Raw genomic sequence first — 11,949 nt, 5'->3', positions numbered from 1 at the left:
AAACAAATCTTCATAAGATTAAAAAATGCAACTAGATTTTAGAACTGCTGTGATGAGGGAAAGGAAACTTGCAGGGGATTTAACTAGAAAGTTATCATTAATTGTGAGGTTAGTTTACTTTAGTTCCTACCCCCCATTACTGAAAATGTTATGTCATCCAGAGCAGGATGAGATAATTTAAAGAAAAGAAACGAAAATTTTCAAAAAAAAATCTGAATTAGAGTACTTTCAGCTCTGCTCCACATAATAAAAACAAGAGCTAATGCTCACTGGTTGCTTACTATTTCCCGGACATTCATTGAAGTGTTTTATACATATTAATTCATTTAATACTGGTGACAACCTAGGAAGTAAACACTATTAATATTCCTATTTTGGATACAAAAATGGTCAGTCATGGAGACCTTAAATAACATTTTTAGTTGCACCCAGTTAGTATCAGAACAAGTATTCCCACCTAAACCAGCTATGTCTAAAGCCCATTCTTCACCCAGCCAGCTGCTGTCTCAGATCTCTCAAATAATATGATACCTCTCCTAGGCTTTGCATTTCTTATACCTACATCTATTAAAAGTTTGTCAAGGTTCTAGAAAGATCTTTCTCATATACTGTCCTAGTTATTTTTCTCAGTTTTGCTAGCAGTTTTCCTCCTTTCAGAGCACCAGAATATGCCTCACTAAAGTTGGTCTGTTGAACTAGATTTAATAGGACACTCAACTCAAATCCCACTGCCTTCTTGAAGCCTTTTCTGATCTTGCAAAGGGCAAGCCTTTTCTGTGTCAACTATCATAGTGCTCTGCTCCGACTTACTTCATCACATTCGTACATAGCCCATATTATGTAACTATCTAATATTATTTATCTTAACACTTCTTCTACTAAGCTCTTCTAGTACATGTCCCATTTGGCATGGTCTGATTTATCTTTGTATCACTTCAATCATTAACAAATTGTCTTATTCATGTTAAAGCTCATAAATTTTAATAAAATTTTATGACAATGGTCATTATTCAAATCTAACATATTTTAGAGAGTGGTTTCCCCTCAAAACAATAAATACTACAAATGTAGAATGAAAGGAGTTTCAAATGGAATACATTAAATGACAACCTCTAAATAGAAAAAAAGTATAAGGTGACTAACAAAGGTACTTCTTTTGACTTTTCATTTTCATAATAATTTGAGGCATCTTCAATTATTTAAAAATTGTGTATTTCTCAAAATAACATGCTTAAGACTATTTGTCTTAAGCTGCCATATAGGAAAGGACTATTTTAATTGAAGTTTGTTGTCAGATTTCATATGCAGCATTGTAGAACTTCACTAGACAAATGCAGAGCAATGGGGAGGGAGTTATAAGAGAGCTAAGCCACAATGGAAAAATACAATAAAGAAGACATAAATAAAAAACGTTAAAATTAAAAATAAATAAATAAGATAAAAAGTGATAATGAGAGGTAGTATGTTTTTTAAAATGTAAACAATTATATCTTTAATGAACTGACATTTTAATTACTACTGGCATAAATTATTAGGCTTTTGACTGAAGGTTTTGTTTTCATTTGCCTTGGGGCACATATATTATTCCTCACTAAGAATATTTCTAAGTACTTTGTTTCCTAAGTTGTGGGATCTAATTCTTCTTATTTTATATTTCCTGGATATTTGCTATCTTAGAGAAGTAATAAGGACTACATATTTTCATTTTATTTTACCTTGTGGCCTTTGAACTTAATGCTAAAAATATATCAGGCTTAAAAATAATTTCTCTGAGTTTTGCTGTAATAGATAAACTGATATTGAACCAATTGGCAATGAACTGACTGGGAAGTAAACATTTCAAATTTAATATCTGCATGAATTGATAAGTATTTGGGAAAATGATAGGCCAATAGCTTGAAGGTCAAAATTTTCCTTAAGACTTATGGTACAGACCAAGAATAAATTATTTTAAATTCTGTTAATATCTGCATCGCTTTAAACAATTTTAATCTTATTGTAAATTCTTCTCATACTATTGATGTGCCTTTCACAGATAACTATGCTAAAAATTTGAAAAATATTTGGCAACTCTCTGAGGAGAACAAAGTAAATGGTATATTTTGAATTCTAGTTCAATTATTTGTTGATAAGGAATTTTTTTTATTCACAAATGAGAGCTGCTGGATGAAGGTAGTGTTCTTCTGTTTATATACTAACGTGTGGCAAGGCAATTATGATGAAACAAAACTCATTCTAGAATCTGTTGTAACTATGGCAACAAGAATTAAATGAATTCTATTGGAAATACAAAAGCCAACCAGCAGGATAGAGTAAATATTATCTCATTGATTTATGAAGGTTCCAGATGATGAAAAGTGGTTATTTCTGTCACGAAACACATTTGTTAGGGTTTCTTTTTATTAATAGAGCCATTGTCTATTTCAATAGTGTCAACCAGATAGCATTAATTTTTACATCTTTTTCCAATCACTTTTCTGTCATTACAACAAGCTATCAGCCTTTCTGTAACTAAACACAGGTCCGGCTGTCCTCTTCTTTGAAAGTCAGTACCTGAGAGGCAGATACTAATGTAAAGGAAAGTAGCTTTATTCAGGTGCCGGCAACCTGGAAGATGAGCGATTCTCGTCTCAAAGCCCGTCTTAGCATCTTAGGCATAATAGCTAGTTTATATAGGGGACCATGGGAAGAGGGGAACTAAGGAATTTCTGGCGATGTGCATTTTCTCAGCTCTGTTCTTGGGTGGTTTCAGTGTTATTTCTGCATTTGTCATCATGTAGTTTCATCGCTCCATCCGCAGTTTCACTGCTGGTATCTGGGAACACAATGCGCAGGCAGCGTTTCTGTTGGTTTTGATATGAGTCGCTGACACTTGCCCAATTTCTTGTGATCAAATTTTTCCTTGGTTAAACAGGAGCTGCAGCTGCTGATGTCTATAAAATACTTATAAAAAACTTTTAATACACAAATATTCTATGAGTTTGTTAGTATAGAGTATTCTATAATTACAACCTGATTAGTGTATTATGTTTACTTCAATCACTGTTATATTTCTATTGTCTTCTGAATTTTATTTAGGGCTAACAAAGAGGACACTTCACTTAAGGACCATTTTTGGTTAAATGGTCCTTATATTTGGTTAAAATCTGGCTCGATGAAAAATTGTTATTATAAATGGGGTGCCCATTTATTTTGAGTAAGAATTAGTTCATTCTGATATTTTATTTCACTTGTATTTGAGCAAAATATACAACTCACTTGGCTTCAGGTGGCTGGTGCTTACAGTGTGATTTGTTGAGAATGAAAAATTAAACTTCTGGTAATTTTTTCTGTAAGTAGACTAATTTAAAATTCAAGTCAAGTAATAATGTGAGACTAAAAGGGAATAGCGTTATGTATCAAGATTAAACATTTTGTGTCCTAGAGGACTTTGTGTGCAAGTGTCAGTGGAGCTGTGCATGCAAAATGCCAGCGCTTATTGTACCTACTTCATCCTTGTCCCTAAAATCAACTCAACATTTTGTGTCATTATTAAAATGAAAAGATTGTTATGGCTCTTTTCCCCCAAAATACTGACAACAGTCATAAGAATGAAGCATCTGCAAACCAGATATATCACATACTAGGCATTGGTTGCTGAGACCTTTAGAAATTTGGGTTTTACAGATAGATTTTCCCAAAATTGTTTTCAGACACTTTATATATCAGTAGAAATGTTGTTACAGTGAGTTAGAAAATACATCTTCTCAAATGAAAGTGCTCAGTCAGAAACAAAGCAGAAAATTTGGAGAGAGATTGAAAACTTTAAGACATTTAACTAATTTCCTATTCTTGTGCTCATTTAACTTTTAAAAATATTGAATTGTAATGTTGAAGGTATGTTATATATCTTAATAGTTGAGATTTTTAAAATTTAAATGTCTTATTTATAACTAGTTTTTCTTATTATTATAGATATCATAATTTCTGAAATAAACTACAATCAATGCAAGCACTTGCCCAACAAAGTAAATAATAAAAGAACCACACAGGCTTGCCTTACTCTGGTCCTGATGCAACACTTCCCTAAAGTCCCCTGGGTCAATTGTAACAAAGTAGTCTTCTAAATGACATTGCAATCTGATGCCTTTTGCCTTCAGTTCTAAGGATCATGGAGATCCAAAGTTTTATAGGCATTTTAATCATATTTTACAGCATTCTCACATCAAGTTGACATTCTTCTTTGAATCACAACATGTGAGTATTGTAGGGGATTTCAGAGATCATCTAGTCTAAGCTAGTCATTTTGCAGATAAGACATTGAGGCTCAGAGAGGTGAAATGAATTATCTAAGGTTACACAGCACATTAATAGGACCGCTGGAGTAAGACCTGTGACCTTCTAACTTCAAATCCAGAGCTCTCTCCATTAAACATCAATACTTCAAGTTTTCTCATAGGTCTGGAGAAAGGTACTTCAAGTCTTCCTTTAGCATGTGAGTCCACAAACAGAAAGTAGGATTACCCAAACCCGACCAAGTACTCCATTCACTACTGCCTGTTGCATGTTTCTTGTAAAGGAAAAAAACTGAACATTTTGCTTTTATAATCATTTTCTTCTCTGTGTTTGTTTCTCTCTCTCTCTCTCTCTCTCTCTCTCTCTCTCTCTCTCTCTCTCTCCTTCTCTCTCTCACTCTCTTTTTTGGTAATGCTTTTCACTGATTAACTTGGTCTTTGTAATATAAAATTGTGAAATGCATTATTCTGGGTAAATGTGATGTTATTAATGTGTTTTATTCTAGTTATGGGTCATTATTTCCAATAGATGTTATCATCCCAGCACTGACCTAACAGAGCCTCACTAGAAGTTATAACAGTTTTTCTTAATGGTCTGGTAAGAATGTCATTTGCAGGGCAGCAAGGGCAGAGAGAAATTGGCCCCAGAGCTAGCTTGCTTCTGCACTCATTCCTAAGCTTGAGTAAGCAAAAATAAATACATATTTTCTTACTGATCAGTGGGGTATTTTTTTCCCTGCCTATTTATTTTCAGTAAAAGAGATGAGGATCCATGTACATTTATTTCCTATTCACAGCCCCTATCCCCCAGTAATGCTACTAATGACCCTGCAATGTTTTGAATTAGTACCAGTAGCTTGGAAGAAAATCCTAGAGATGTTAGCAGAATAGTCCTAAGAGATGATGCATACAACACTCTTGTCTGATTAAAAAGTGCCTTAGAAGAGTCAGTTTCTGGACACAAGTTTTGCAAACATCTACACCAGTTTCTTTAACTTACATTTTCCTTTTAAAAATGTTTGAACAGGATTCTATTTAAAAAAAAACACTATGTCTAAATAAGTTTTGAAGACTTAAATATTTTATTTAAAATAAAAGTCTTAAAGGTCAGGGAAACATAGTTTTATTGGTAGTGTTTTACTTTCCTTGTGGTCAATAATGGTACATCTTACCTCAGTGGTATTTTAGGTTAAATAAAATATGGCATTTAGTCATCATATCATAGAACTAAATATATCTAAAGCCAAGGGATTTGGATAACTAGTCTAGCTTCTCCACTTCATATTTGAAAAAGAAAGGTTCAAAGAAATTAAATGAGTTTCTATGATTACATGGCTCTCTGGTATATGATGGTGACAAAACCAATTTTTAGAGGTCATCACCAATGACTAGGCTTATTTAGTTTTAATAACAGTCTATCATTTTGTCTACATGTGAGGTTACTTTTTTCTTCTTAGTATATAAGAATATTGTATGATCTAACAAAGTAAAGTGATAAACTATTGTTTATATTTGGGGACCTCCCAGGAGGCATAAAAACACAGGTTTTCCAAGAACATATTGTCAGTTCTTTGGGGGATGGTGGTGGTTTCTTAATATTTTAGGAAATATTATTTCTCGGGGAAAAGGATAGTGCTCCTTTAATGTCTAAAGGATTCCAGATACAAAACAGAGCAATAATAAGTGGTCCCTAGAATAAAATAATGTAGTTTGACTTCTTCTCAACACCACTGTCTAGTATTTATTAGTATTTTTATGGACAAACCCATTGTTTTAAAACTTTGTAGTGCATCAGAATTTCTCATGGATTTTCCCTTTTTAATAGTAATTGTTATTTACTTATCAAAACAATACACTAACTATAGATAAAAAGATGTAAAAGATATTGAAAATTAGCAGTCGCTTTTCCTTTTTCTGAGCCCCAGAGATAAACAATAAATTTTTCTAACCATTTCCTTGGCATTTCTTTTCTTTTCTTTCTTTTTTTTTTGCATTTCCCCCCATTACCACTTAGCTCCCTTAGACTCCTTCCCCCAACAATGCCCACATTGTAGTAGTACATGCCCATGATTCCTTTTTCCTATTTGCTCAATCCTTCCTCCCCCTAACCTCCCCCCATAGCTGTCATAGTAAGGGATTTTAACACCTTTTTTGACATAAATTGAAAGATCTTCCAGACAGAAAATCAACAGCTGCCTTAAACAATACAATAGATTAAATGGATTTAATTGATATATTCAGAGCATTTCACCCCAAAACAGCAGAATATACATACTATGAAATTAAAAATCAATCTCAAGAACAACACTGGAAAATACACAAAGACATAGAAGCTAAGTAACACACTATTAAACAATGAATAGGTCAACAACAATATCAAGGAAGAAATCAAAAGGTAATTGAAACAAATGAAAATGAGAACATAATTCAAAATTTGTGGAACACAGGGAAAGCAATCATAGGAGGAAATCCATAGCACTACAACCTTATATCAAAAACAAGAAAAAGCTCAAATAAACAATCTAAATTTACAATTAAAGTAACTTGGGTAGATGGCAGCATAGATAAAAGCAGCTCATCTACTCACAAAACCACATATAAATTACAACTAATTTATAGGACAACCACCACTCAGAACAAGCAGAAAATGAGTTGAATGGAAGTCTGACAACTACACAATTGAAGAAACAACATCCCACGGACTGGTAGGAGGGCATGAGACCCAGAATGAGATAGTCCCACATCCACATGTGGTGAATAAAAAATTGGGAAGGATATCTCCGGAGTGAGGAGTCCCAGCCCCACACCAGGTCCCCCAGCCCAGGGTAGCAACAGAAAGATAAGTTCCCATAACTTCTGGCTGCAAAAACCAGCAGAGATTGAGTTGGTGGGAGAAACATCTAGAGTCCCAAGCAGTTCCTCTTAAAGAACCCACACACAAACTTATTCAGACACACTACCTTTGAACTTCAGTACTGGAGCAGAAGCTTGAAAGGCACCAGTGGCACACATAGAGGAACTACATTGTCTGGCATAAAGGTAGGAGCTGAGAGACAGCTTTCTCCCAGACAGAAAAGTGGGCAGAGCCATAGAAACAGCTGGCAGGTGCCATATTTGAGACTATCAACCTGGCTAACATTGTTTTCCCACCCTGAAGATCCCCTGAGGCACCCTAAGATCCCCTAAGGCTCCATTCCTCCAAATTTACAGCTGTTAACACTATCTTTTCTATATGAATGGCAGGTCTTGGCTCAAGATTCACAACTTCCTAAATCCTTTCAAATAAGCAACAGCTAGCCTTAGTGAGCCCACAGCCTCTGTACCTCTTGCTAAGTGGCCTCAGGTACAGCACTAGCAGCAGCCAGCCTAGATCCACAGCTGGTTTTGTCTGGGAATCTCCAAGCCTAGCACAAGGTGCAGCCATCTCAGATTTCTCTATAGCTCAGGCAGGGTGTCCTCAGGTAAAACACAGGTGGGAGCTGACCTGGACCTACACTACCTGGGAAAACCCCAGGGCTTGAGCAATTAGTGGACAGCTACAAACAAGGTTGAAGCACCACTACCCTGTCTCTGCACAGCTGATACTCCACAGAGGGCAGAAGTTGATCAGTTGTCACAGTTAGTCCTTACAACTGACTGGCTGGGTAAAATCCCTCCCATTAATCTGTCAACAGCAACTAAAGCTCAACTACAAGAGAAGGGTGTACTCAGCACATATGAAGGGTGCACCTTGAGTACCCAGCTTGGCTGATAGGTGAGGCTGTGGCCTTGGACACTACAGGACACCTACTACATTAAGCTACACTATCAAGCCAGGGAGTCATAGCAGCTCTACATAATATATAGAAACAAACACAGGGAGGCTGGCAAAATGAAGAGACAAAAAAACATGGCCCAAATGAAAGAACAGATCAAAACTCCAGAAGAGAACTAAACAAAATGGACGTAAACAATCTACCAGATGCAGAGTTCAGAGCACTGGTTATAAGGATGTTGAAGGAACTTAGAACATCAACAGCATGAAAAAGATCCAGTCAGAAACAAATGATACGTTAATTGAAATAAAAAATAATAATTTACAGTGAAACAACAGCAGAGTGAATGAAGCTGAGAATCAAATTAATGATTTGGAACATACAGAAACAAAAAACAACCAACCAGAACAGCAAAAAGGAAAAAAAAATTAAAAATGAGGGTAGTGTAAACAGCCTCTGGGACAACTTCAAGCATTCCAACATTCGCATAATAGGGGTGCCAGAAGAAGAGGAAAAAGAGCAAGAAATTGGAAATCTATTTGAAAAAATAATAAAAGAAAACTTCTCTAATTTGGTGAAGGAAATAGATATGCAAGTCCAGGAAGGACAGAGAGTCTCAATTAAGATGGATGCAGAAAGGCCCACACCAAGACACATACTAATTATAATGCCAAAGGTTAAAGATAAGAGAGAATCTTTTTTTTTTTTTTAAGACACATTTATTCAGCGTCTTGATCAGACTATTACATTTAGCAATCAACAGCATGGGTGCAAAAAAAAGAAAAAAGGAAAATAAAAACTACATTAAAAACCCTTTGTTGGAATGCTTTACACTTTCCACAGAACAGAAACTAAAATAACCTGTTATACAATTAGTCACAAATACAGTCCTCGAGTTTTTTGCCCATTCACATGAGTATTGTCTAAAACATGTCTTCTTTGTAGCAGCTAGGCCCTGCCACCACTGTGCTTGGCTGAGTTCACAAATCTGTTGTAACCTATAGCTTCCCTGTCACTTCTCTGGCTCTCCTCTCCTGCTAAGCTTTGTTTCCTGGTAGTAATTAAAACCTTCTGCCACTGCCATAGCTACTGCTGCTGCTGGAACCGCCATAGCCACCTTGGTTTCGTAGTTTGGCAAAGTATTGGCCTCTACCACCATAAGGGCCAGAGCTTCTGCCTCCAAAGTTTCCTCCTTTCATGAGTCCAAAATCTGAAGATTGATTGTTGTAATTGCCAAAATCATTGTAGCTTCTGCCACCTCCAAAATTGCTTCCATCATTACCAAATCCACTACAGCCATCCCCACTGCCACCATATCCACCACCACCACGGCTACCACCAAAGCCACCTCGACCACTGAATTTCCCTCCACGACCAAAGTTGTCATTCCCACCAAAACCACCTCCACGGCCACCTCCGAAGTTTCCAGAACCACTTTGACCTCTTTGGCTGGATGAAGTACTAGCCATCTCTTGCTTAGATAGGGCTTTTCTCACTTCACAGTTGTGGCCATTTACAGTATGGTATTTCTGAATGACAATCTTGTCTACACAGTCATGGTCATCAAAGGTTACAAAAGCGAAGCCTCTCTTTTTGCCACTGCCTTGGTCAGTCATGATTTCAATCACTGCAATTCTCCCATATTGTTCAAAATAATCTCTTAGGTGATGTTCCTCAGTGTCTTCTTTAATACCACCAACAAAAATCTTTTTCACAGTTAAGTGTGCACCAGGTCTTTGAGAATCTTCTCTTGAGACAGCCCTCTTTGGTTCCACAACTCTTCCGTCCACCTTGTGTGGCCTAGCATTCATGGCTGCATCCACCTCCTCCACAGTGGCGTATGTGACAAACCCAAAGCCTCTGGAGCACTTGGTATTTGGATCTCTCATCACCACACAGTCTGTGAGCATTCCCCATTGCTCAAAATGGCTCTTCAGACGACTCTCATTTGTTGTTTCAAAGCTCACACCTCCAATAAAGAGCTTTCGTAGCTGATCCGGCTCTTTGGGAGACTCTGACTTAGACATGACAACTTCAGGGCAGGAGACTTCAACGATGCTTACTCAGCAGCGTCCACCAACAGAAAGGATAAGAGAGAATCTTAAAAGCAGCAAAAGCTCCTGTAAGGGAGCTGCCATAAGACTGTCAGCTGATTTCTCAAATGAGACCCTGCAGGCAAGAAGGGACTGGCAAGAAATATTCAAAGTAATGAAAAGCAAAAACCTACAGCCACGAATACTCTATCCAGCAAAGCTGTCATTCAGAATAGAAGGGCAGAGAAAGTGCTTCCAGGACAAAGTAAAACTGAAGGAGTTCATTAGATCCAAACTGATGTTATATGAGATGTTAAAGGGACTTGTTTAGAAAAAGGAGGATCAAAACTATGAACATTAAAATGAAAGCTGCATCACAAGAACCAACAACAGAAGCTAGGGAATCAAAACAAAGGCAAACTAAATAGGCAACAAGAGCGGAAAAAGAACTATAGGTATGGGGAACATACTGGTGGGGGGTCAGTGGGGTGGGGAAGGGGGAGAGGGAGGGAGATAGTATAGGAATTAAGAAGCATAGTAGGAAGGAATGGAATAGACAGGAAGAGGTTGAGAAGAACTATATGCACAACCAATAGACATGCACTAAGTGGGGGACAACTGGAAGGAGGGGGGCCACTGGGTATAGGGGAGCAGAGGGAAGGGAAATTGGAACAACTGTAACAGTATAATCAATAAAACATATTTTAAAAAAGTCCATTGATTAAAAAAAAAAAGAATTGAAGATCTTCCCAGACAAGGTAAAGCTAAAGGAGTTCATCATCACCAAACCATTATTATATGAAATATTAAAGGGACTTATTTAAGAAAAAGAAGAACAGAAAAACTAGAACAATAAAATTACAATAAATACAAATCTATCAAGAATTGAATCTAAAAAACAAACTAAGCAGACAAGAAGAGCAGACACAGAATCATGGATACAGAGAACATTTTGATGGTTGCCAGTTGGGAGGGGGGAGTAGAGGAATGAGTGAAGAAGTGAGGGTATTAAGAAGTACAAATATGCCTGGCTGGTGTGGCTCAGTGGACTGAGTGCTGAGCTATGAATGAAAGGGTCACTGGTTTGATTTCCAGTCAGGGCACATGTCTGGATTGTAGCTCAGGTCCCCGGTTGAGGGTGTGCGAGAAGCAAACACACATTGATGTTTCTCTCCTTTACTTTCTCCCTCCTTTCTCCTCTCTTAAAAAATGTAAGTACAATCTAAAAAAAAAAAAAAGAAGTAAAAGTAGGTAGTTACAGAATAGCCATGGGGGTATAAAGTAAAGTATAGGAAATAGAGTAGTCAGAGAACTTATCTGCATGATCCATGGACATGAACAATGGTGTGGGAATTGCCTGAGGAAGGGAGTGGGTGGTTCTGGGTGAATGGGGGTTGAGGGGGAAAATGGGGACAACTGTAATAACATAATCAATAAAATATAATTTAAAAAAAGGATCTTGAAAAAGAAGAACAAGCGAAGCCCAAAATGAGTAGAAGGAAGGAAATAATGAAGACCAGAGCATAAATAAGGGTCTAAAAAAATGATACAAGAGATCAATGAATCCAAGAGCTGATTTTTTAAAAAGATAAACAAGATTGACAAATCTTTAACCAGACTCTTCAAGAAAATAAAGACAGAACCCAAATAAATAAAATCAGAATTGAAAGAGGAGAAATAACAACTGACACAAAGAAATACAAAAGATAGTAAGAAAATATTATGAACAACTATATGCCAACAAATTGGATAACCTGGATGAAATGGATAAATTCCTAAGTTCAACATACGCTTTTCCAAAACTAAATCAGGAAGAATCAAAGAATCTGAATAGACAGGTTATACCTAGTGAAACTGAAGCAGTAATAAAAAACTTCAAATAAATGC

At 36.6% G+C, this 11,949-nt stretch overlaps 1 protein-coding gene across 1 annotated transcript; it reads right to left on the bottom strand.

The window, feature by feature from the left end:
• Positions 1–8,945: 8,945 nt before the first annotated feature.
• On the bottom strand, positions 8,946–10,056 carry HNRNPA1L2 (heterogeneous nuclear ribonucleoprotein A1 like 2). The gene has a single exon (XM_090258542.1). The coding sequence runs from the start codon at positions 10,054–10,056 to the stop codon at positions 9,091–9,093; it is 966 nt and encodes a 321-aa protein (XP_090114668.1). The 3' UTR covers positions 8,946–9,090.
• Positions 10,057–11,949: the final 1,893 nt, after the last annotated feature.

This window comes from Furipterus horrens, unplaced genomic scaffold (genome assembly GCF_987537825.1).
Source record: "Furipterus horrens unplaced genomic scaffold, mFurHor1.1.pri manual_scaffold_12, whole genome shotgun sequence".
Classification (NCBI taxonomy): Eukaryota; Metazoa; Chordata; class Mammalia; order Chiroptera; family Furipteridae; genus Furipterus; species Furipterus horrens.
Note: the sequence above shows the minus strand (reverse complement) of the source record. Positions and strands in the feature narration are given on the sequence as shown.